This window comes from Pimephales promelas, chromosome 15, assembly GCF_988280905.1.
Source record: "Pimephales promelas chromosome 15, fPimPro1.hap1.1, whole genome shotgun sequence".
NCBI classification, from domain to species: Eukaryota; Metazoa; Chordata; class Actinopteri; order Cypriniformes; family Leuciscidae; genus Pimephales; species Pimephales promelas.
Window position 1 is genome coordinate 14,342,102 of NC_142783.1, and position 24,891 is coordinate 14,366,992.

The following is a 24,891-nucleotide window of genomic DNA, read 5'->3' on the forward strand; positions in this document are numbered from 1 at the left end:
AGCAAGTTGGACTCATGAAACCATTTTATTATATCGGAGTCGCAAATCGCAATTGCAATATTGGCTCAATAATGGCAATATGACATTTTCCCAAATCGTGCAGCCCTACTAAGCATAGATTATAGATACCATCCCTTCGCTATGTTCTTTTCAATGTGAAGCGTTGCGTGCTGTGACTTGGTGTTGCTTCAAGTGCATCATTCTGCACACGGGATGCGCATGATTGCTTATAATACTTTGGGGAGACAAGGGGGCGTGGCCTAAGGGAATAGCACTCGTGATGTTAAGTGATGTTACCCCGCCATCGCTGATACAACCTTTAGCAGTCATGTTTTTGCTTCTTGAGAGAGAGAGAAAGTGTGTGTGTGTGTGTGTGTGTGAGCAATGGCGGTTCTAGGCGGGGGCCTGGGGGGGCCAGTGCCCCTGCGACAACAAGCTTGGACCCCCTTGTGGCCCCCTAAATGTGGAGTCAGTGTGAAATATTTTTTTATAGTGTGTCACGCATTGAGCATGACAGTCACTCGTTTCAGTCTTTTGTCTCACACTCCCGTCACACATTGTATTTCTCATGCGGAAAAACTATTAATAATATATTTAATATACGCAATTTCTCTGGCCGCGCCGCTCTCACGTGAGAATCAAGCGCGTCTCGCCTGGAGTTCAGCAGTCGACCCTGCTACGCATCAGCCAATCAAAAAAAGAGAAGTGCTACTACATTGGTTGTTAGTTTTATCTACAGTTACAAAAATCGGTATATACATTGTACTCCTCAAGCCGTACAACTTTCTAATACATAGTCATTAGCTCGGACCAAGAGGAAGTCAGATATTTTGGTCTGAATATGGTGAGCCTCTCTCTGAGCCTACGTCCCTGTATGGCAAGCCCTTTTAACATTTAAAAGCTAAGTTTGCCTGTCCGGAATTAACATTGTAGATATCAACAACGTCTTTCTGTCTAGTCGTTACACTTTGGATAGTTTGTATTATCATTTAAGATATCTGTAACATAATTGTGACTAGTCGAAATGACAGAGTATGGCAAGCCGCTTTAACATTTAATCATGAAAGGGCCAAAGCCTTCGGCACCGCCACCCGGGTGCCTTTAGGTAACTAAAGGAACCGGGGTTGCGGTGCCTCCGGCTTGGGCCCGCCATCGCTGCTCGCAGCTATATTTATTATTATTATTATTATTATTATTATTATTATTTTTCTTACGACTATTCGGGCACTTTTGGGGCCCTTAACATGCTCGAAAACTCTTGAAACTTTGCACACGGGTCAGAACCCGCGGCCGTCAGAGCCGGGCTGAAGATGGTACCCGGGCGTGGCAGGGGGGCTCGTCAGCGCCCCCTGGAATGGGGTCCGAACACTTGGTCCATAACTCAAACACGCTTGCATGTAATAATATGAAACTCGGTACGCATGTTGATCTCATCGTTTCATCTATACCTCGCGCTTTTATTTTTTACCCCAGCCCAACAGGAAGTCGGCTATTGAGGTTTGTTTGTAAAACGCTCGCAATGTTATTTGAAATACTCCTCCTAGAGCTTTGATCCAAATTCGACGATACTCGGTCAGCGTAAAGTGAAGACATTGAGGATGAAAGCTTGTGTGGGGATTTTTGATATCTCGAACGGTTTGGCCGTGGCGAGGAAACGAAATCATGGCGAGAAACGTGAAACAGGAAGTTTGTTATAACTTCAGCATACATTAACTGATCTTGATGAATCTTCAGCAGTATGTTCGCTGTAAGAGGACGATCACATGGATGTGACTATTGTGAGTCAAAGTTATAGCGCCACCAACTGGCAGCAGGAAGTGTGTCACTTTCAAAATGCTTTGATATCACCCTTTTATTTTTACCCGATTTGCTTCAAACTTCATATGTATAATGTAAACATACGGCAGATGTAGACCTGTGAATGGATTCTTGATATCTTTGAAACTGTTGCCGTGGCGACGCATCAAACTTTACCCTTCTTTTAGGATGCTTTTAGGATGCTTTTGAGACCCTTAGCATGCTTCAAAATGCATGAAACTCAACAGACACATCACATTTATTAGCCAGTAGACACGTGCAATGTTTCAGAAACGGGCGTGGTGAGGGCTCAGTAGCGCCACCTTTTGACAAAAGTAGGGTTGTTAGTTTTATCTACAGTTACAAAAATCGGTATGTATATTGTACTCCTCGAGCCGGACAACTTTCTAATTGACACTCATTAGCTAGGACCCACAGAAAGTCAGATATGTTTGTTTGAATGTGGTCTTGCTTAATCTGAGCCTACATCTCTGTCTTTGCCTGTCTGTGTATGTGTGTGTGTTTGTAGGGGGAGGGGTCTTAACCATTTCACTCCTGTGTGTATGGCCTGCATAAAAAATAAATGCCTTAAGCCTGGTATTTTTTTAAATAAGTTTTTTATTTTTTATAAGTAAAGGCATATAACCAGTTTAATTGTAGTGCATTAATAGTTTTATATAATTAGTTTATTAATTAAATTAACTTGGTCCATAAACTTGATCTGAAAATTTGGTCCATAAATCAAACACACTTGCATGTAATAATATGACTTGAGTGTTAATCACATCATGTTTTCAGTTTGAATATAAAATATATAAATTATGTAAAAAAAATAAAGTTGATCCAGCTGGAGCGCAGGCTGAGAATAGCGCTGTCATGACTGGATCACGAGATCATCAGTCATGCCCTCTCATACCTTACGCGCACACCACGCCCACTTACATCAGATCACATCAACATGTCAGCCGGAGGGATAACGAGGGTCGTCGTCGCTTTTGGATTCAAGAATTTCTTACAACAAGATGGCAAAAGAACAGCGCTTTGCAAGACATGCAACGTTAAGATCGCGGACAGTCAGATGACAACCTCCAATTTCGTCCGTCATTTGAAGAGCCATTCTGCCCACTGTGCCCAGTAAGTGCTTGTCAATTTGTTAATGTTATCTGGTTAGCTCGTTCGTAGTTAGCTAGCTAATGTAAGTTAAAGGAGAACTCCGGCGCAAAATTACACATTGTTACCTAGTCAACCGTTATCTGAGATTTGTTTTCATGACTGCCGAATGTAAATAGTTTTATCTATAAAAACAGTTTAGCCTATAAGTGACGTCCGACATTCTGCATATTGTGTTATTTTGTTAAGCCCCACTAAAGGCATAAAAAACTGTAAAGCACAATCAAGTTTTCACACTATATTCCAAGACTTCTAAAGTCATTCAATAGCTTAATGTGTGGTAAAATTAATATTTTAGTCTCTAAGTTAAAGTTAACGGAAAGTCATCTCGCCTCAGTCATTCTCCATGCATCAGCATTAGCGCGTCACGTTCGGTTGCGACAGTAACACGACGACACTCTCTTCAAGATCAATGTTCCCAATATTATACTTTATTTGTAGATAAGGCATAAAGGTCTATGATTTGCATAAAATGACTATCTTGCTGGAGTGGAGTTTATTGCCCTTTAGAATACACTAAGCATTAGTGCTGCACGATTAATTATATCGCAGTCGTAATAGCGATCTCAAACCTATGCAATTATATAACGCAAAATGCCGCGATTTTATATGAAATAAACAAAGTAGGGCTATTAGCGCAGCATCTCTTCTTTTTTGTCATCCTTTGACTAGTGTTACAAGATCCCCCTCTTATTGGTTCAAATGCCTTTTCGCATTTTGCACGACAAGAAGTGAAAAGCTGCCTGTGAGTGCCCTAGATTAGATGATACGCATAATGCGCATGCACTGACCGTGTGCCAGCCCAGAATAAACAGTTCTCTTTCGAGCTTGAACGAACAATAGCACACACAATTATGCCAAAATGTGGTTTTGTCTAGTATCTTCATAACATAAGAAAAGTCTATGGATGAAAAGAGTTGTGCTATGAGGCGCGTGTGAGATCCGCGTCTCGGCAACGGGTGCTCTTAAAGGGCCAGCAGCGAATAAAGCGTTCTTTCAGTAAAGTTAAAAGAACAAAGGGAAATTAGAAAATTACTCACTGATCTTGAGTAAAGAACTTTTGTAGCTTTAATAAGGATTATTATATATATAATTTATGATTCAGGCAGCGCAGACTGTTTGATAACTTTATTCAATTTCTGTACCTGTTAAGACAGGAAGGGCACAGGTAAATATGTTTTTTATTATGGGTTTATGTGGGGATTGTTTGAAGTTCACTTAATTTAAAAGCTGTTATATATATTTTTTAAGCGTAATAATTTTTTAAAAAGTTGATGGCTTTCAATTGATGGAATCACTGTAATGTTGGTTTGGTTGATGGTTTATTGATCATTATAGGTGTTATCAATCATTTATTGTTGTTGTTGTTTTTAGTTTGAGTTGAGAAATAAACATTAATCTGTGTGTGCATTTTACTTTAGAACCAAGCAAGTTGGACTCATGAAACCATTTTATTATATCGGAGTCGCAAATCGCAATTGCAATATTGGCTCAATAATGGCAATATGACATTTTCCCAAATCGTGCAGCCCTACTAAGCATAGATTATAGATACCATCCCTTCGCTATGTTCTTTTCAATGTGAAGCGTTGCGTGCTGTGACTTGGTGTTGCTTCAAGTGCATCATTCTGCACACGGGATACGCATGATTGCTTATAATACTTTGGGGAGACAAGGGGGCGTGGCCTAAGGGAATAGCACTCGTGATGTTAAGTGATGTTACCCCGCCATCGCTGATACAACCTTTAGCAGTCATGTTTTTGCTTCTTGAGAGAGAGAGAAAGTGTGTGTGTGTGTGTGTGTGTGTGTGAGCAATGGCGGTTCTAGGCGGGGGCCTGGGGGGGCCAGTGCCCCTGCGACAACAAGCTTGGACCCCCTTGTGGCCCCCTAAATGTGGAGTCAGTGTGAAATATTTTTTTATAGTGTGTCACGCATTGAGCATGACAGTCACTCGTTTCAGTCTTTTGTCTCACACTCCCGTCACACATTGTATTTCTCATGCGGAAAAACTATTAATAATATATTTAATATACGCAATTTCTCTGGCCGCGCCGCTCTCACGTGAGAATCAAGCGCGTCTCGCCTGGAGTTCAGCAGTCGACCCTGCTACGCATCAGCCAATCAAAAAAAGAGAAGTGCTACTACATTGGTTGTTAGTTTTATCTACAGTTACAAAAATCGGTATATACATTGTACTCCTCAAGCCGTACAACTTTCTAATACATAGTCATTAGCTCGGACCAAGAGGAAGTCAGATATTTTGGTCTGAATATGGTGAGCCTCTCTCTGAGCCTACGTCCCTGTATGGCAAGCCCTTTTAACATTTAAAAGCTAAGTTTGCCTGTCCGGAATTAACATTGTAGATATCAACAACATCTTTCTGTCTAGTCGTTACACTTTGGATAGTTTGTATTATCATTTAAGATATCTGTAACATAATTGTGACTAGTCGAAATGACAGAGTATGGCAAGCCGCTTTAACATTTAATCATGAAAGGGCCAAAGCCTTCGGCACCGCCACCCGGGTGCCTTTAGGTAACTAAAGGAACCGGGGTTGCGGTGCCTCCGGCTTGGGCCCGCCATCGCTGCTCGCAGCTATATTTGTATTTGGTCTCAATTGGTTTATTTGTAATAGTGCAATGAAACATGCCAAATTGTGCAGACATCATTTTTGGCCCGGACTGTCATATGAGAGCGAGAGAGCCAAATAAATCAATAACTGATTACACTGCAAAAATTATTTGATCAATCATTTATAACATGTTTTTACATTGCTGTGACTCATCAAAGTTAGTTAAGCAATTTCAACTTTTTTATGTTAAAGAAGATTCAACTAATTTTTAAAAGTCAGTTTAATGTAATTTAAGTTGAAATGACTTAAAACAAGTTGATTGTACTTTTATTTTAAGGCAGCATGCTTTGAGTTTTGTTTTGTTTTGCATAGTAAAATAAAACCTGTAGCTGTAATTTGCTTTATATATATATATATATATATATATATATATATATATATATATAATAAATTCCTCATATTATCAAACTGCAGGGGTCATTAAAAACAAATAACCAAGGTATGATTTAAGTCTTGTTTTCTGTTCTTCATGTTGTGCTGCATTAATGATCTGGCAAACATAATTAAAGGATAATACTATAACTCCACACTCACTAAATTAGTTTTACAAAGATTATACAACTTGTCTCTTTTTTAACCCATGTTTTTTTATTCTAATTAGACTACTGAATTGTGTCATTTATTAAGCACAACAAAGCGTTTTGATATTGAAATGCTGTATTTGAGAGTTTGTTCAATGTGAATTAATTAGAAACTGACAAAAAATACATTCAGCACAGAATTTTCAAAAGTATGGATAAAACAAGAAATGTTAAACAGGCACAGTACAACAACAAACCAGAGGGTGGTGATATAACCCCACATAAAATAAAAACACAACCAATGACCACAGAGCTAAGATGTACATTACAATGTATGATAAAAAGTATTGGCTTGACCAGACTGTAAATATAGAGCAGCATCAGATCACATCTTAACACAATAGACAGTAAACAGCTGTTTAAAGGCCTGAGACTCTGAGAAGTTGTGATAACGTCTTGTTTATTCACTCCTTAAAATCCTTAATATATCTGTATTTCATAAAAGATGTTGGACGGGCAAGAGCGTTTCATCATTACACTAAAAAGTTACCAAGGATGGAAACTGTCATTTGTATATATGAACACAATAATGAGGCAGAAATGTAAAAAATAAAAGTAGGATACAATTTGGTGGCTTGACACAACATTAAAAATTACTACACATCAGAACTGGGTTCGAACGCCATTAACTGAGCAGAACTTAAATGGCAAATAAACCCAGTCGTCAAAATACAAACGTATAACACCTCATTGTAGGAACTTCACCTGTAATTAAAATACATGGTTGAATTTGTCCAGCCTCATAATCTTACAAATGGTGTTGCACTTAATATACTGTACAATAAAATAACATCAGCTTTCCCCACATTTCAAATGACAGACAACACACAAACGTATCTGTTTTCAAACATAAAAAAAGGTATTTAAATCACAATATACTGTACATAAAATGGCACTATTAAACATCATTTCAGACTGCCGCACTGACATCTGACCAGATCTCGGGTAGATCAGCCATGTTTTATGGAGTATTTGCCTTTCTGAAGCTGTGAGATGTAGAGTTTTGACTTGCTCCCATCGACTCGTTTGAACCAGACTTCATCGTGATTGATTGTTGTTATTATAGCACTGTTTTGAAAAAAGACAGAGGAGAAAAATGCAGCAGAATAATCAATATGAGCTTGGCAATTCAGCGTGTCTGGGTAAGGAACCCTCACCTCGTAGGATACTCGTCTTTCTTGTCAATACATATGGCTTGTCCGCGGCTGTACCAATCCCCGTCGTAAAACAAGCGTCCATCCTCCGAGCGGGCATTGTGCTGGTGTTTCTCACTCTTTGAAGACACTAAAACAAATTATGCAAAGTTCTACTTTTACTGATATATCACAGATTAAGTTAAAGCACCTGCAGTACTAACCACACATACATGCTGTGTCTATAATTAACAAGTTACCACTTTGGAATCTGATGTGATTATGTTTCCCCAAGCAAAAGAGACTAAGTACATTGTTCTAGGTCATTATAGTAAAAGGGAGATTTTAGAATAGATGACCCTGATTTGGATTTACTCTGTTACATTTTGTGCTAAACTTATAACCGTTACAGAAGGTGGTCTAGAGAGGTTAAAGATCTGGAAAAGTTGAATGTTGTAATCACTCAGGATATGATACATTAGCCTACACACATTACTCTTCAAGAATTTGGGGTCTTTTATTCAGCAAGGACATAATCCCGAATCCTGTTTCCACAAAAATATTAAGCAGCACAGCAGTTCTCAACATTGATAATTTAATAAAGATGTTTCTTGAGCAGCAAATCATCATGTTTGATTCATTTCTGAAGGATCATGTGACACTGAAGACTGGAGCAATGATGCTGATAATGATTAACTAATAAATAAATGTAAATACTGTATATATATAAATGAATAATATATTTGACTAAAGTTGTGAATATTAAATATATCTTACCATCAGTCTTTACTCTGTGAGGTCCTAATGTTGCCATGGCCTACAAGATAGTAACATGATACATCACTTATCACTTATAATAATAAAAATGTCTTCACATAAAAAAGAAGAATTTTTGACAGTCTAACCTTTCTAATAGCAGTCCAGTCCTCCAGTATATCCAGGTCTTGCAACATGTAAACTATATATGGCCGTGAACATGTTAAGAAACTCATAAATCATACTGCAAATTTAGATGGAAGCCACAGATTATATTTTTTTAAAAGGCAATTGTGACATTTTTTCTAACAATTCAGACTTTTTTCTCCTAATTGCGTGATATACAGTCACTATTGCGAGTCATACTGTCAAAATTCTGAGTTATAAAATCAGAAACTCACAATTGTGAGTTATAAAGGCTGAGGGGAAAAAAAAACTATTGTAGCTTTATATCTCTCAATTCTAACTTTATAACACGCAATTGTGACTTTATATCATGCAATTCTGAGAAAAGTCAGAATTGTACAAAATCATAAAAAGATAAAAAGTCGCAATTATCTTTTCTTTTCTTATTCCATGGTGGAAACAAGCTTCCATATACTGCTGCATGTTGCAATAAAGGATATCGGACACAACAACCGGCTTTTTCTTTTTGTCTGGACTGAAGGGATCTTTCTTCTTGTTTTTTCTTGATTGTAACTCATCATTCCAGAGCTCTATAGGGGAAATATTACAAAGATTGCGTAAATAACACAAAAATTATGGGTGACCGACTGTATTAACAATTCCCGTACCTGAGGTAATATCTATACTATGGCGGTCTTCCTCCAAACGTCTGATCTTCTCCTCCAGTTCACTCTGAACCGTATCAAATAATAAGAGTTTCTCACTCTAGAAGAAATAAATTAAGCCAAATTAGAGTTACATTTAAAGTCACAATGAAATCATACCTGGCAATTCTTCATTTCTATGGAATATTGCAGAATTTATTATAAATGATTTATCCGTGCACATCATTATTTTTTGAAAATGTATGTTCCCTCATAAACATTAATCAAAATTTCTTCCTCTCCCTTTTGCAGCGACACCTCTTTGCTTCTCTGATGATGTGTTTACTGGCACAAGGGCGGGGCAACCTGTCACTCACATGAGATCAACCAATAACAAACAACCATCCAATCAATTCCCCATGGACAAATTAAGTCCCGCCCAATTTGTTCTCAGATTCTGTTTTATGCTGACTTTAATTCTGAAAGTGCATTTAAATAGATGCATGTTTCAAATCAATGTGGTAACAGTATAAACACTTCAGTATGGCTCTATTAATGACTCAGCAATACATTTCAAACATGCACCATTGACTAATAGTGAAATACACCTGTAAATCTCACCTCCCAGTGCTGGAGCGCTGCTTGGGTTTCACAGTCGTATTTATTCTTCACTGATTCCAAGCACAACTCTCTGTAGATACCTATGCGTAAATGTATTATGTAATCAGTGCGATAATGCACTTTCTTACCTAATAAAAACCACTATTTCAAAGAACAAAAAAATCCCATGTTCGATTTGGACTGACCTGCAACTTTAGTTCTGACTTGCATATTCTCCTGAAGAGTTGCAAGAGGGTCCAGGTACTCGGGGGCCTTTCCTGACATCACTTCCTGAAGTTTGGCGTCAACTTGACTGAGTCTTTCTTTATATAACCTAATAAAAGCATGCAAACTTAGTGACCAATGTGGAAAAGTGGAAAATTCAAACGAGAAGATTGTACATACTGGTCTTTGAGATCAGTAAATTGTTTTTCTAGATTGGTCATTTCGTCAAGGCATTCCATTCTTCTCCTTTCACAGTCTTCATCGTCCATTTCTGTAATCAAACAGATTGTTTATTTCTTCATTATGTTTAAAGTAAATTAGAAGTAGCCGAATCAGGCTCAGTAAGTGAAGTGGACTGTCAACTGACTTGTAGGCACTGTCAAACAGGGACTAGCAATTCCTCAAAATTGTTTATTATTGTCTCATTGTTGGATAGATAGATAGATAGATAGATAGATAGATAGATAGATAGATAGATAGATAGATAGATAGAGGTGTGAATGATTCGCACCTGAACTTTCTCCATCCTCGGAGACAGAAGAGCTCTCTGTATCCTCATCTTCTGAAGTGCTCCCCTCTTGCTCTGCGAAATCCACCTCCATCTCTTCATGGTTGCTCTCCTTCTTTTCTCTCGAGTGCACTGGCATCCTGTCCTTTATTCGACTAAGATTACCGTAAAAGCTGTGAACTGCTTCTCACCTTTAAATTAGGGCTTTTTGTGAGCAAGTGTTTTTGTTAGCTTGATGATATTGGTAAAAACAAAACAGATAACGCTAACGTTACATCTAGATGTATCATGCTAATAACAGACGTTTAAATCTCGCAAATGACTAGTAGTTGTCGTTTAGTTTGGATTTGATTAAATCGAAACGGGAAGCTTCTGCTTATTAAGTAGCTTTAGGTGGTATAGTATTTTTGTAAACAACAAATAAATCTCTTTTTGCTTCATTAAGCTATGCTACACTGTGAAGAGCTGGGACAGTGGCGCGGAATGTGAGCTGTTGCAGCGCTTCTGGGCTTTGTAGTTTTATGTTGATGCATGTATCTCCGGTATTATGGTTTATAGTGATCTAAAGAACTACAGTTCCCTGCCGTCACTCATCCCGTGGAGAGAGTGTTTACTACTTTAAAACAGGCTGTATAAATCAATGGACGACTTGATGAAATGATTGTGTTATTTTCAATGTAGAAAGTAAACTTCTAAATTCTAATTTATTATTACTTGATATTTTTTGGAATATAGTTACTTTTCATTTACAGTTTTATTTTTAGACAACTTAACAATGAAAAAAATAATACTGAAACCAAACAAACCTCTTTCTTTCGATTTATTTTTCTTAATTTATTTTCAAAGGAATATGGCACAAAAATAAAGGATATAATATAAGGTGAAGACATTTAATATTTTAGAAATATATATTTTGTTTTAATTAAAACTAGATTTGATATTCTAAACATTGAAGATGAAGTTTGAATTTTTATTGTTTATTCGTTTTTACTTGTTTACTTGAATGGGCTAGTATTCAGTTTATGGGGAAACAACTTACAGCATGTACTAGGCTACTGTACTACCTTACATTTATTTAATTAATAAAGTGGATGATTTAAAAAATATACATTTCAAAACTCATAAATGTTGAACTTAGGAGTGAAGTGCGCAGACTTCTACTTGTGAATCAACACAAACAAAACAAAGATCTTGAATTCATTATTTCATATTGTCTTTCGTTTGTAAAGTAGAATGTATATTCACAACTTGAACAACTTCAACTTTATCAACATTATAATAAATGAAAAAAAAAGTTTTGAATGTTTACATTTTTAAACGTTTGATGTAGCCTAACGTTACTTTTTCAGTCAGGCTTTTTTTTCAGTTTCTTCCCTGGTTATTGCAAATAGAAATTGACCCTTCATTGAGTCACAAAGGCAAGAAATATAATGAAAAATAGACATAAATAGCGTAGATATATTAGAATAGCGTACATAAACATAAAAACACATAAAACCTTTCAAACAAGAATACAAAAATATTATAACACCTCGTTTAGAAATGCCTTACACTTTTTATAATCAAATATAAAGTGCAATGATCCATTTTTACATAAATTATGCAAAAACACTGTTTATGAATGTAAAATAAAATAATAAAATATCATTGCTCTCGTCGGGTGTGTTCCTGGATGTGTGTGGTTGTGCCTCGGATGACGTCTGAGCGTTGGATGACTCTGGCATCAATGACGGTGTTTTTCATGTCGCGTCCTCCGACCGCCATGTTTTTTCAGATCTTCAGAGAGGTGTGTAGTTCACAAGACATATACACACAGAGGAGGGCTGCCTGCTCTTTTCTTTTGTCTAACCTCCTCTGCAAAAATGCACGCCTCACCACTAATTCCTCACGTTTCCTTACAACCCATAACTGCTTTCGAGCCGTGAATTTGACAACTCCTTCCATGTATGAGGGAATTAACGGAAGATTATCATTAGCTCTTCAAAACATCTCGGAATGTTCTCTAAAAAACCTCATGGAGATGTCAGGAAATCGACACAGAAAGTCCTGGACCCCAAGAAAGACGTGCTGACAAGATTGAAACATCTTCGAATCGTTATTGGTGAGAAATAACATTATTTGTATTTATTTTATGAACCTAATGTTGCCTTGCATGGAGCTAACATGCTATGTAGAGAGGAGAATGAAGGCACCATCAGAAATCATGGTGTTTGTTTACCTGCAATTCCGTGACACCTTTGACAGTATTTGACAACTTTGCATTTAGAAGTGTGGTCTGATATACAATTATTTGATAGATTGTATCTTTCTCTTCTATGGTTGAGTGTTTGTGGGTTTTGTTTTGATATGACATGCATTGGTTTCACTGGAACCTTTTTAGATGTCAGGGAATCTGAGGTTGAATTGATGATTTGCACATTTTGACAATTTTTCTTTCAGTCAGTTGGTTATTCTATCTGTAAGTGATTAAACTATCTCTCTCTTTCTATGTATATAGATAAATGCCATATCCTTTTATATACTTCATATATTAATTGAATGAATCATTTTGCATGTGATGGCTCACATGGTGATAGAATGTTTAGAAGTTGAGAAGACTGACAATTTTACCCATTCTCATATAGGCTACTCAATTATTCTCTTTTGAACACATGCCAAAATGTGCAGTTTGCTTAAATTAAGTAATAATCTGGTGTGGACAATAAAGTAATTGTTCAGAGATCCGAACTTCATAACACTTTATTTCAAAGTGGAGTTGTTACACGTTACTTAACGTTACTTAACAACGTTACTTTCTGTAATAACAGTAAATTATGCATAATTACAAGTAATTAACTGTAAGCCAAATCGTAACTCTGTATTAAGTGCATAGTTAATATTACTCAGTACTTATTTGAGTAAGTACAATGTAACTGTCAACTTTAAATAAAGTGTATCCCTGAACTTTTCTTTTTTAAAAGAGAGAGAAAAAATAAATCTCGCACAAATTCATGGCCTGTCTTGCAAAATCCAATCTAAGGAAAAATAATATGTCTCTTGACCAGTAGAGATTAGGTCATGTTTTGGGTGGGGGACAGCAAAGATTTGGTTCTTTAGGACTGGGTGGGATGTCAATGAATAACAGAAATAAACCAGCACTTCCTTTGGGATTAGTCAGGGAAGTCCGAGAAGGAATCCGTATCAGGCCAGTTCCCTCAGATTCCTGAGTTGTTTTAGCAGCACTGACTTCCTGAATGTTGGACATGTGGAGGGTTTATGTAACATCACAGATTTTTAGTGAAGTGTCTTTGGTTAAAGAGTCCTGTTAGAGATGTTGGTCTGCCGTGGAGTAGTTACTGTCCTGTTTCCTGCATTGTTCTGTGTGGCGTTATCTCTCTTCCTGGTGCCATTGTGTTACACACTGACGATTGTTTTGAAACTGAAAATGTGATGTTGCTATGAATGGCAAGGAAACTGCTTTCATTACAGCAAAAAAAAAAAAAAAAAAAAGATTGTTAGAATGATTTTCATATAATACACAGTTTTAATGTTGTATGTAATGTATAATATTTTTAGGTCTATTTTTAAGGAAGTGTAATTGTAAGTAGAGTTGGGTAAAATATGATGTGTATTTCGAAGAATTAACATTTTGCCTAAACATTTAGCTAAAAAAATGTATTTTTAGTTTCTGCACTTTTCACAATTACGTTTTTTGGGAAAAGGAACAAAACTGGGATGGCTTTGCTTACTTATTTTTTTTTTTTCCCTAAAACAAACAAGCTAGCCTACAGTTAAAAAAGTTTGGGTTTTATATTTTATTATTTTGAAAGTCACTTATTATATTATTAAGGCTGCATTTATTTGGTCAAAAATACATTAAGCCACTAATATTGTGAAATATTATTACAATTTAAAATTTAAAATTTATTTTTCAGCAGCATCATCATCATTCATTATCCCACTCTTTAGTGTCACATGATCCAGAAATCATTCTATGATGATTTGCTGCTCAAGAAACATTCCTTTTCGCAAAACATCACATTTTTGGAAACCATTATACATTTTTATTATAGTTTCAGAACAGGATTTAGTCATTTTATTTGTCTTGACTGTCACTCATGATCAAGTTTATGTTTCCTTGCTGAATAAAAGTATTATTATTATTATTATTATTTAAATCTTACTGATTCCAGACATCTGAATTGTGTTGCATATATTGCAGTTTTGAATGCACTAAACAGAATTGCAAAATAGTTTGATCATGGTATGGTATGTGACCAAGTTATTAATTTAATTTAATGTTGTGTTGTGTTGTGTGTCACTTGGTCCTTGCATATTATACAGCAATGAAGTGAAGTTGAAGTGATAAGCTCAACATTAGTTAACATTATTCACACATCCACTTATTATGGCCTAGATCAGACCCTGTGCACAACAGCTTTTGTGAATTTGTGGACCTGAGGAAGTAAAGTAGCCTAAATAAACGGATGGGTGTGTTAAAGGGCCCCTATCATAGCATTTGAAATGTTCCTATTTTTGTTTTGGGAGTTCCCAAAAACAGTTTAACGTGCATGCAAGAATAAAAAAAGACTCTTTATTTGTCTTATAATATGCATTTATTTTTAGCCGATTTGCACTCCCGAATGATTCGTTCGACGATTCATTTTCCCCAAACACCTCCTTTGAGTGATGCGAATCTGCGGCGATTGGTCCAATGACCCAGTCAGTTGTTATTGGTAAACCGTAGGCAGAGACTGTCGGCAACGGAACGCCCATAACCAGGATTATAGCTTGTCAAGTGTTGAAAATTGTATAGTATATAAGATTGATTTAGTTCAAAGCTGACGTCCTGCATTACATTAGTCTTTCTGTGCAGTGTTCACAGATCAATTGCCATGCTGAGCTTGAGAATTGCTGTTGTGATGACCAGTCATATTTTATATGATGTCAGTCATTTAATGGGCTCTTAGCAGATTGCTGCACACTCGTAACTTTTGAACTGCCCCAGATCGTAAGGTTGATTGCCAATATTGAAATGACAACACCATTATGACTATTGCACATATACAGAAACGAATTACATTGACTTCATTACATTTACTTTTGTACTTATGCACATTTAAGAGTAGATTTAAATGTGTATAAAGGGGACCCATGGTGTTTGTTTGGACATGATTTCAGATTTTTTAAAGTTGACATTTATGTGACTAAAGTTGAGTCGACGTCGAATAGTCGCCGATGACATTATTAATGATGAACAAATAAGCCTGAAATTCGAGCTGAGACTTGAACGTGGGTTGCTTTGTGCACACCTATGGCATATATGACTCGTAGTCTCATTCAGTCGCGGTATCGTAGGCTACGCTATACAAGTGGTTTGCTTGCAATTGGCAAAGCTGCATTATCGCCACCAACTGGGCTGAAGTGTGTATTATTCAAGCTCTCAACGGAAGAATGTACGGTTGTGAGGCTTTCAGAAACGTTGGTCTACAGTTTTACAACGAATGGTAAAACACCTGTTGGAAAGCATCTTTTGCAGCGATTTTTGTGTGAGCATATCAGTGAACACCCCAGACCACTCGGTGAGTTTCATGTCTTTGTAAACTAAAGTTTTATTTGTTTTATGAAGGATTGTTCCTGTTCCAAAATCCGAAAATTCTCGGGACAGCAGCATCTGTCTAAAAAACAATCTTAAACATTCTATTTCATCAGAAACAATCTTAAAACAGGGCTTTAATTGTAAAATACTGAACTTGTCCTTTAAAAAAAAAATCCGTAGACTTACATTCTTTTGACTTTGGCCAGAAAGTGGCCGTCTAGCAACCACTTAGCAAGCACAAATCCTGGCAACCACCCACAACATCCTGCATCAAAATCTTAGTTACAGTAGTTCTGGTTTTAAGATGCATCTTTTATTTCTACATTATGCTTTCCTTGAGATTGACAGTTCAGGAGCGTCAGCGCTGTCGTTCTTTCCATGGTGTGCAGCAGTTCATCTTTAAAGATGAGGGCCGTTATCTTTGAGTGATTCTAAAGCATCGTCAGCCACTTGTGCTCTCTGCTCTGTTCTATTTTAGATCTCAAATATTTCCAACAGCCAGTGTAGCACCATCGCTTGGCCTGTTCTCTCTTCAGCTTCAGCCAAAACTCCCCCCTGTCTGTCTGTTCTCAAAGCTTTTTGATATACACCACAATCTGTAAAATTCATAGGTCTTTGGCTCACTGCTCATTGGCAGTTTGAATTCGGGATGGGCATTTTTAGGAATTTTGTTGTTGAGTACCTTAACCCTCAATTTCAGTAGCATGATCATTCCCTCGATAATGAACATCAAAACAAATTAAAAGTCCATGATAAAGAAACTAGGCTGAACATACAGTCAGAACATTTTTCAATCTGTAGATACCATGGATTTATTGTATCACTAACTGCACTATGGTATTGTGTCAGTAATGTTGGATTTTCATATCGAATTTTATATAATGCGGAGAACTAGAGATTCATATTATTAATAAAGGAGTATGGAATATAATTACAGTATTTTTTGTGATTAAGCTATATCACTTGTATGTTGCATATTTTTGTACAAGTTGTATAGCTGTTTTTCATACAAAGAAACCATATAGTTGCATTTTACCATGGAAGTAAGCTGCTAAATGGTTGGTTTTAACTGTGGTTATCATGATCTAAATGTAGGCCCTATGCTACTATGGAAGACCAATGATTAATTTTAGTAAAACTCAAAACAGTAAGAATATAAAAATGGTTGTTACCATTTTTTTTTTTTTTTACAGATGTTACTGTTTTTGTTTACGTCTGCATCTTAACTCAAGCTACTCCTGTCAACTCAGTCTACTGTAAAATGTGCATTTCTTAGAGACAAAACATGTAACGGTATTAATATCGCAGCCTGCACTGTGCCAATGATACGCATCATCAAAGTCAGGCAACACAAACCTGTTTCATGATAGCACATGTAGAAACTAAAAAAATACATTTTTCTGTTAAGATATGACAGTCCTCATCTGGTGGAATACAGGCAAGTGTGCAATTAGCAAGTTTGAATAGTATTTCTAGTGTGATTACCCGGGTCTCTGTGTTGGCTCTGTTGTTCATGCTGGCACACAGCTCTATAAACAGAATGAAGCAGGTGCTTGACCGAGGTTTCTGGACACTGCGGGAACGTGTCTGTGACCGGGACCGGCTGCATTAGGATGATGAGTGGAGCTGGACTGTGTGGAGGAGCTTTAAAGCACAAATATTGACTTGTGTTGCTGGGCTGCTGGTTGAAGTAGACTTCAGCATCTGTAAAGAGACCCGCTCACATCCTGCATGCTGAAAGAGACAAATTATAAACTAGACAGATTGTGTGCTTGAAAGAGAGACCAAGCATTAAGGGGCATTTTACACAGTACACAATGAAGTAATGTTTGTCATGATCCTTCAGTTCTTTTGATCTAAAGGTTTATACATAAATACCAGAAGGTAAAAGATACATCATGTAGATGTGCCGGGCACATGTCATTGGGTGTTTCGGGTCTTTCAACATCAGACACCCTCACCCGGGTGACCCGGCCGGAGTGGAGATCAGAACCCAGAACATTTCCCTGCAACATTTCAAATTGTACAACTGTTGTATAAACTTTCTTGGTTTTGGAAAAAAGGAGATGCTAAATGTCTAGCTCATTCATTGTTATTTTTTTTATTTTATTTTTTTGTAGAAAATGCGGAGCCTGCTGAACTCAAACACCTCTTCGAGCAGAATTACTCCTACATCTACTATGTGTTCTTTGAAAATTTTGTCACCATCGAGGTTAACCTGAAACAGAAAGGTAAGACCTACAATGCTTTATTTTCACGCTCACCCACTCTTTTGGTTTTGTCTATGAGAATTTTTGTCTTATGTTTTTTTGTTTGACCATTTAATGTTTTTCAAGGTTCGATTGCATTGTTTTTCAAGTTAACTGGCCTACTCACTGTGTGCTCCCTGCAGACACACTGTCACAATTCAGTGTTAATGAGCAAGTTTCCATGAAATGGCTTCCACGAAAATTAGCCAGCCCTCAGTTAGCCATGTCCAGTCACACGGGCTCATTATAGTGCACAGAGAGCACAGCCAGTGTCTCGGACCATATATTTATATATATATATATATATATACACATACATATAGATATATACTGTATATATATATATAAATACATAGAGCTGTTCACTGCCGTTGACCTCTCATTTGATGACTTATCAGTACTCTGTTACCATCAAATGCTTGTGGCAATAGAAAAAACATATGTTATTATTGAGGTAGTTGTATATAAACATTGACAGTTTAAGTTTCTTTAACTAACTTGTTCAGCAGAACTCTTTTGGATACTATCTTGCTGTTGAATACTGTTGTACCAGCATGTTCACCTGAAAGAAGAAAACGAACATACGAGTTGAACTCAATGTGCCCCATTAATTTGCTTGCTGAACCTGATTTCACAAAGTGCAACATGTTTCTGGATCAACATCTTTCTTGATCCTGGGACAACATTCCAATCATCACAATCAGACACTAATCAGATTTGAGGAACAAGTTTACAGTTTATGTCAAGTTTAGGCTTACCTCCTGGGTTAGGCGCTTCTACATCAGTGTTATTCACCTATCATTCACCCCCTGATTTTAGGTATAACTTATGGGTAGGGTGAGATTTAGGGGTAGGCATAAGGTTATGATACAATTTTTGGACAGGAATCAACAAAATATGTAGACCCAGCAACGCATTTGCTTACTTACACATTGCTCACTGACAACACTTGCATTGCATTATGAATTAAATTCTGACGCAATTTTTAATCCGATTCTTAAGCATCCTTGTTCATGCTCTTTTAATAGAGTAGGTTCTTAAAGTCGAGTGAATTGGATTATTGAAAAAGAACAAATCATGTTTTTTTTTTTTTTTAGTTTGGATACTTTTTTCAATATTTTTATTTTTTTTTTGTAAAAAAAAAAAAGTGGTTGGTGTTTAAATGGGCTATATGTAGAATTCAGAAACCTGTGTTATCAGCAACACCAGTGGCCGTTAAGTGAACTGCAGCCAGAAACATATTGCTCGTGTTTGCACACGTAACATACAAGAGACTGAACGTGATCCAAGGCCCTATACTCACGCCGAAGTTCTTTTTTGTTGTTTGCTGAACTTAAAAGAAGTTGTAACCCCATCCACCCTGCTGAGAAGTGACGTTTAGATGAATATGTAAATATGTGCTGCACGGTTTTCTCTTAATAATAAAACGCACAAAAGCAATAACAGCGGTGAGAAAACAGCAGTTAAGAAAGCATCTGATCATAGCTATAAGAATATGTTTACACATTCTCATGTCGACTGATGCAGTAATTAAAATGACACTGTTAGGATAGTTTGATTATAAAGGATATTTGAGACTGTGTAGACAATATAATCTGGCTATGTGAGACTATAGTTTGAATTAGTCTCTTTTCTTTGCATGACATATTAACATTTCAGTACAGAACAGCTCTTTCAGCATTATCCTGAACATTGTAAGCATTCATTTCATGTGTCATAGAGCAGTAGAGGTTCTTGGGAGCCTAGTTTATTTATTTATTTTTTAGTTTCTTTACAAGTGGTTCACTCATTGGCAATAAAAAAGCGATTAAAACATAATTCTTACATAAAACCCCTTTAAGTGGACAAAATGATTGAAGAAGTCCGGCATGAATTACTACAGAAATGATCTGAAATGATAAGAAATGTCTTTTTTATATTTTGATTAAAAATTACAAGGTCAACAAAACGTTTGGAAAATGAAACATGCGTGGATGAATCATTCACAATATGATCTATAACATTCATTTAGAAAATAGAATTTCCATTTGATGTGACAAAAAAAATAGTTTAGGGCATTGCTCGCTCTCTATCCAGATTTACTTTTCTTAATTTTTCATGAAAATTGATTAAAAAGTTTGCTTTGAGCTGGTCTTGATGCCACATGTTGAGTGCCCCATGTTTCCATAGCAGATATATCCTTGTTTGTTGAGCTATTAATATCGGCCCTGTGGGTTTCTGTGATCCCTTTCAACTTGTTTTGTGTTTGTTTGCTCTTTCCTGTAGGTCACAAATCACAACGAGAGGAGCTTGATTCTATTCTTTTTATATTTGAGGTAAGAAATGTAGATAAACACTTAATGGCTATTTAAACGCATTAGCTCAACCTCATCAGGCTTTGTTTCATCGTGTCAGCTTGTATTCAAATAAAGGACATCTGGTCCAAGATGTCCACTTTGTTATATGTATGATGATCCACTAAGTATTTGCTTAATCATTGTCATCAGTAATTAAATCATTGATAAGAGAGTGATTGACGTGCGTCTGACAGATAACCGATGCGCCTCACAAACAGAAAACAGGTGTTCTCTGCCGCACCCAGAAGCACTTCTAATGAGTCACGCTTTAGCTTTTGCTCACCTGGTATGCCCCTATGGGCTGTTTGTAATGGTGAAGGCTGGAGACACTTTAAATGCACCATCATGACAATACAGGCATGATGTCTCTAATAGCATGAGAGCTATTTCATCATTCTAACCCGTTTTAATGCCGCAAGGAAGCCCAGTAATGTATTGTTTGTCTCGGTATATTTATTTGAGATGTTTGAGTACATGTACTAATTTTTATATACTGTATATGGTCTGCAGTCAAATCCTTATGATAAATGTGCTTATCTTGTAGAAAATCCTACAGCTGTTACCAGAGCGAATACAAGGAAGATGGCAGTTCCACAGCATAGGTGAACATTTCTACTCATTCTAATTATTTGCTGCTCAAGAAACAATTCTTATTATCAGTGTTGAAAACGGTTACTAAATATTTTACAATTATACAATTTTGTGGAACTATTTTTTCCTGTGATGAATGGGAAGTCTGAAGGATCAGTCCTTTGTGACATTATAAATGTTTTTAATGTCACTTTTGATTCATTTAATGCATCCTTCCTTGTTGACGTAAATTAATTTATTATTACATAAAAATAATTTGCTTAAAAAAAATCGTATTTTGAGATTACGATTATTAGCGATGTCTCGTGAGGAAATTTTCACTCAATAAACTTGGGAGATATTGACATATAATTTGCGACCATCAGGGAACCGTTATTTATATGCATTGTATTGAAATCGCTTTTGAATGCGCTCTTGCTTTGCACTTCAAATTCACGATCACATGTACGTGTGTATAGGGAGAGGCGGTGCTGACCCCACATTTTACAAGATAAAATATCTGTCAAATAATGATGGTCAGGCTGCCCCACCATCGTCCTGTCAGTCATCTCTCCTTACTCTTGTCACATGATTAGTTAAATCTGACTCCAGCTTCACTGTGCTTCAACTCTGCAACACAGTGTGGGCGATGCCACGAAGGGCGAATAATGTAATCGGTGTACGAAAGCAAGCCTGGAAGAGATGTAATGTATCTTGTGATGCTTTGCGCCTGGTTTTAGTGGCTTAACATCTTGTATTGGCCGGTGGTCTCTCCTTTTCCTCTGCTTTGAAGTTGTTTAGCAGAAGGATACAAAGACTACCAAGATAAACACAGAGAATGCCAAGGATCTGGGGCCCAGAAACACCCAGATCTGACCGAGAACTCTGACATTACAGTCCTTCATCACTGACTAAATGAGATAAACAATACTTAGACTGGCTTTAACATGAAGGATAAATAATTTTCAGTTTTATTTTATTTTGCTCTCTTCTCAGTAAACCCAAATTACATGTATATACAAACAAATAAACATCACTGACAGCTTATTCCAGGGCAAACATGTTTTCCAGAATTATCCAGTTATCTCAGTTAGCCAGCTTGGAATTTATGAATTTGTTCCTCAAACTAAACAACTGTGTTGCTTCCTAGGTCTCGTTCTCAAGAAACTGTTACACACTGGAAACTCCCTAAAGGTATTCTATTTCAATAAATAGGTTACAATATTTTAACGGTTTAGTGTTTATTGTTCATTTTTTTAAGAATCTTAAAGAAGAAATATTTTTCTATCCTTTTTTTTTTTTGCGACGTATTAAATATAGCCTCTGAAACAACTTTGTTTTTTCTGCTGATGCAACCAAGGCTGTGAGAGCAGCTAAAAATTGTAATCAATAATGTGGTTGTATGTGTGGTGCATAGATCCGGAGGGAAGGAGTGCGTCTGTTTCTTCTGTGGATGCAGGCTCTGCAGCACAATGCTCTGAGAGAGCAGCTCTGGATCTTCGCCTGTCTGATCCCAGGATTCCCTGCACCACAGTCCGAGCTGGGCCCCCGAACCCTGGATAATCTGATCAGCCCGCCCCTTAACCTTCAGGAGAGTGAGTGTTTGTTTGCTGTCTCTCACACCTTCTGTTCATGAAAACTGATAACCAAATTCGTTCACAGAGCTTTTTTACATGTTTTATTTTGTCCATTTTTACATTTGTTTTACTTTGTCATGTATAGTGTTAGCCAAGGTTTCTCTCACCAAAATAGTCGTCGTTTCATTTTCTTGACCATTTTCCACCCTCTTTCCAAAGTTATTGTTGTAAAGTTTTTTCAACTTGATTTCAATTAATGAAAATGATTTTCAATAGTTTTAGAAACACTGGCTCATTGTTGGGATGTCATAGGGTGGTTGAATTCACACTGACAGTTTAGTTCGTAATGGGGCACAGTTCGCTTGAAAAATTATTAATTTGAAAGCTGTCATATGGACCCAGGAGTGCATCGGGCTACCGAACCCGAGCCTAACCTGTTAGAGGTGGTTGCACTGGAACTGTAGTGTGATTTGCATGCATGTGGAAGAAGTCGCACTGGGGTGCACATTTGTTCAGTCAGTAAAGTATTCTGCGTATACATTTTAGCCGAAGTTGACGTCACTAATTCATCCATGCATACTATGGGATGACATTGGTGGGGATTTACCTTTGATATGAGCGAGAGTGAGAATGCAGTGTCATCGTGCAGAGTGCAATCATCAGAGTGGCTTAATAATCCGCAGTGTCCTCAAATCAGTCCATTTGCAAGCATCAGAAAGTCAACTTCATGTGGCGCATCTACATTAAACCCATGAGTCTTTCATTCTGCTGAGCATAATAGCACCAAATTAATAAAAAACACAATATATTTGCCTGCATTCTGTTTTCTACCATGCACTGTACACGTTTATGATGACATTAGATGAATGCAAAAGCACATAGACTCAAGTGAGTGTAAAGCCAGGCCAATGGTGCCAATCGCACTCAGACCACAGCAGATGTTCCCCATAACCATAACTGCTTCTGAAATGACCTGTCCTGTAGCTCAGTTTCAATAAATATTTTTTTTGTGGACTGTACTGGAATATTTTTGAGAGTCTCTGCGTAGTAAATTAAACTCACATCTGATGTTATAGCCCCTTTAAAACACATCTTTTTGTCCATTGCTGCAGCTCAAGTGACTCCAGAGGAGATCAGCCCGTTGGTGCCTCCTCAGTCAGGTGATAAATCCCAGGAGGATCTCACTGGCTACTTCCTGGAGGCTCTACTAAAATACATGGTAAACCAGGTACTCCCCTCTTCCTACTAACACTGCTGATGCTAACACTGCTGGCGCAGTCCCAATGATAAAGCTGTGGAAACCAAACTCACATGCCACTGACCCCAGATCTGCATGCAGTTGATGCGAGAAACCCTTCCTGCAGTGGTTTGTTCCCTGGCGCTACAACGGCTGCTCTGCTTCACACCCTCCCCAACATAAACAACTGCACCACGCACTGCCTGCCTCCACCAACCTCACTGTCCTCCACAAAACACAAACAGGCTGTTCTGTCCCGGCTGCTTTGTATGTGCTGAGCTTGCCGTGTGTGTTCTGTGCCCGTACAGGCCAAAAGCCTGGAGTGGAAGTGCAAGGAGAACCATGAGAAGGGGTTCGCCTTCCTGTTCGCCAATTTCAAAAAGTATTACCTGCCCCATATCTTCCCCAACTTCTCCAAGGAGACCAGTTTGTACAATCCTATTCTGGGTAAGAGTTAATGAAAATCCTTCATGCCAAAGTAAACATAATTTTTATTTCTCGTTGTTTTTGATGAGCTATTTTTTGCTGTGATAAGATGTCTAATTTGGATTTGTGTCCTGTTTTATTATAGAGGTTCCACCCATGAGACCAAAGCCTTACTACATAGTTGTTAAAAGAGACCCAGAGACCAATGAAGCCCTGTACTGCACTAAAGAGAACTTCCTCAATGCCAGAGTCATATTTATTCGCTGGCTGGTCTCCTTCTGGCTGGAGCCACGGTCAAACACAGGAACAAACATCCCTGGCATGGAAGGAGAAATCGTGCCAAAGAATATCCAGGTAGCAACGCAGATCTTCACATGTATGATCCAGTAATGGTTGCAAAGCACTATTAGGGTTGGTCTGACTTGGCTTTTAAAGTTACTCACCTTTTTGTCATTTCAAACCCATAAAACTTGGTTAAACTTCAAAAGATATTTTTAACAAAACCAGAGAGGTTAATGCCCCTCCATTGAAAGTCCAGGTAACCAACATTTTGAAGATCATAAAAAGGTCATAAAGGCATCATAAAATGAATCCATATGAACTGAGTGGTTCACTCCAAAACCTTGTGAAGTGATACGATTGATTTATACGATGAACAGATTTAATGTAGGCTTTTATTTACATCTAGCCAATGATCAACACACGTACATGCATACATAAATGGAGCACATCACATATAGTAAACA

At 37.3% G+C, this 24,891-nt stretch overlaps 2 protein-coding genes across 9 annotated transcripts in view; one reads left to right on the forward strand and one right to left on the reverse strand.

Annotated features, from left to right (window-relative positions):
- Nucleotides 1-6,238: 6,238 nt before the first annotated feature.
- Nucleotides 6,239-10,675, reverse strand: brms1la (BRMS1 like transcriptional repressor a). Its single transcript, XM_039673039.2, has 10 exons — nt 10,176-10,675; nt 9,845-9,935; nt 9,646-9,773; nt 9,461-9,540; nt 8,864-8,960; nt 8,696-8,785; nt 8,219-8,283; nt 8,091-8,130; nt 7,338-7,464; nt 6,239-7,248 (listed from the first exon to the last, which is right to left on the reverse strand). The coding sequence occupies exons 1-10, from the start codon at nt 10,309-10,311 to the stop codon at nt 7,131-7,133; spliced, it is 972 nt and encodes a 323-aa protein (XP_039528973.2). The 5' UTR covers nt 10,312-10,675; the 3' UTR covers nt 6,239-7,130.
- A 1,254-nt stretch (nt 10,676-11,929) lies between these two features.
- ralgapa1 (Ral GTPase activating protein catalytic subunit alpha 1) overlaps nt 11,930-24,891 on the forward strand; it is a 68,142-nt gene continuing 55,180 nt past the window's right edge. For 4 of the 8 annotated variants that reach the window (XM_089120205.1, XM_089120198.1, XM_089120201.1 and 1 more), the window contains exons 1-9: nt 11,930-12,273; nt 17,871-17,981; nt 20,265-20,314; nt 20,880-20,937; nt 22,056-22,099; nt 22,323-22,500; nt 23,595-23,710; nt 24,028-24,166; nt 24,291-24,499. In XM_089120205.1, coding sequence (XP_088976331.1) covers nt 12,168-12,273; nt 17,871-17,981; nt 20,265-20,314; nt 20,880-20,937; nt 22,056-22,099; nt 22,323-22,500; nt 23,595-23,710; nt 24,028-24,166; nt 24,291-24,499 — 1,011 coding nt within the window. In that variant the 5' untranslated portion in view covers nt 11,930-12,167. The remainder of the gene's footprint in view (nt 12,274-17,870; nt 17,982-20,264; nt 20,315-20,879; nt 20,938-22,055; nt 22,100-22,322; nt 22,501-23,594; nt 23,711-24,027; nt 24,167-24,290; nt 24,500-24,891) is intronic. The other 4 variants (XM_089120202.1, XM_089120203.1, XM_089120204.1 and 1 more) reach the window with 2 other exon arrangements.

What these genes read in the sequence shown, in the direction of transcription:
- brms1la (XM_039673039.2), bottom strand. Translation starts at nt 10,311, where the DNA reads ATGCCAGTGCACTCGAGAGAAAAGAAGGAGAGCAACCATGAAGAGATG. An exon ending in CGAGGATGGAGAAAGTTCAG is followed by an intron (nt 9,936 to 10,175) that starts GTGCGAATCATT and finishes GTTTGATTACAG; the next exon opens with AAATGGACGATGAAGACTGT. An exon ending in AAAGACGAGTATCCTACGAG is followed by an intron (nt 7,249 to 7,337) that starts GTGAGGGTTCCT and finishes TTTTCAAAACAG; the next exon opens with TGCTATAATAACAACAATCA.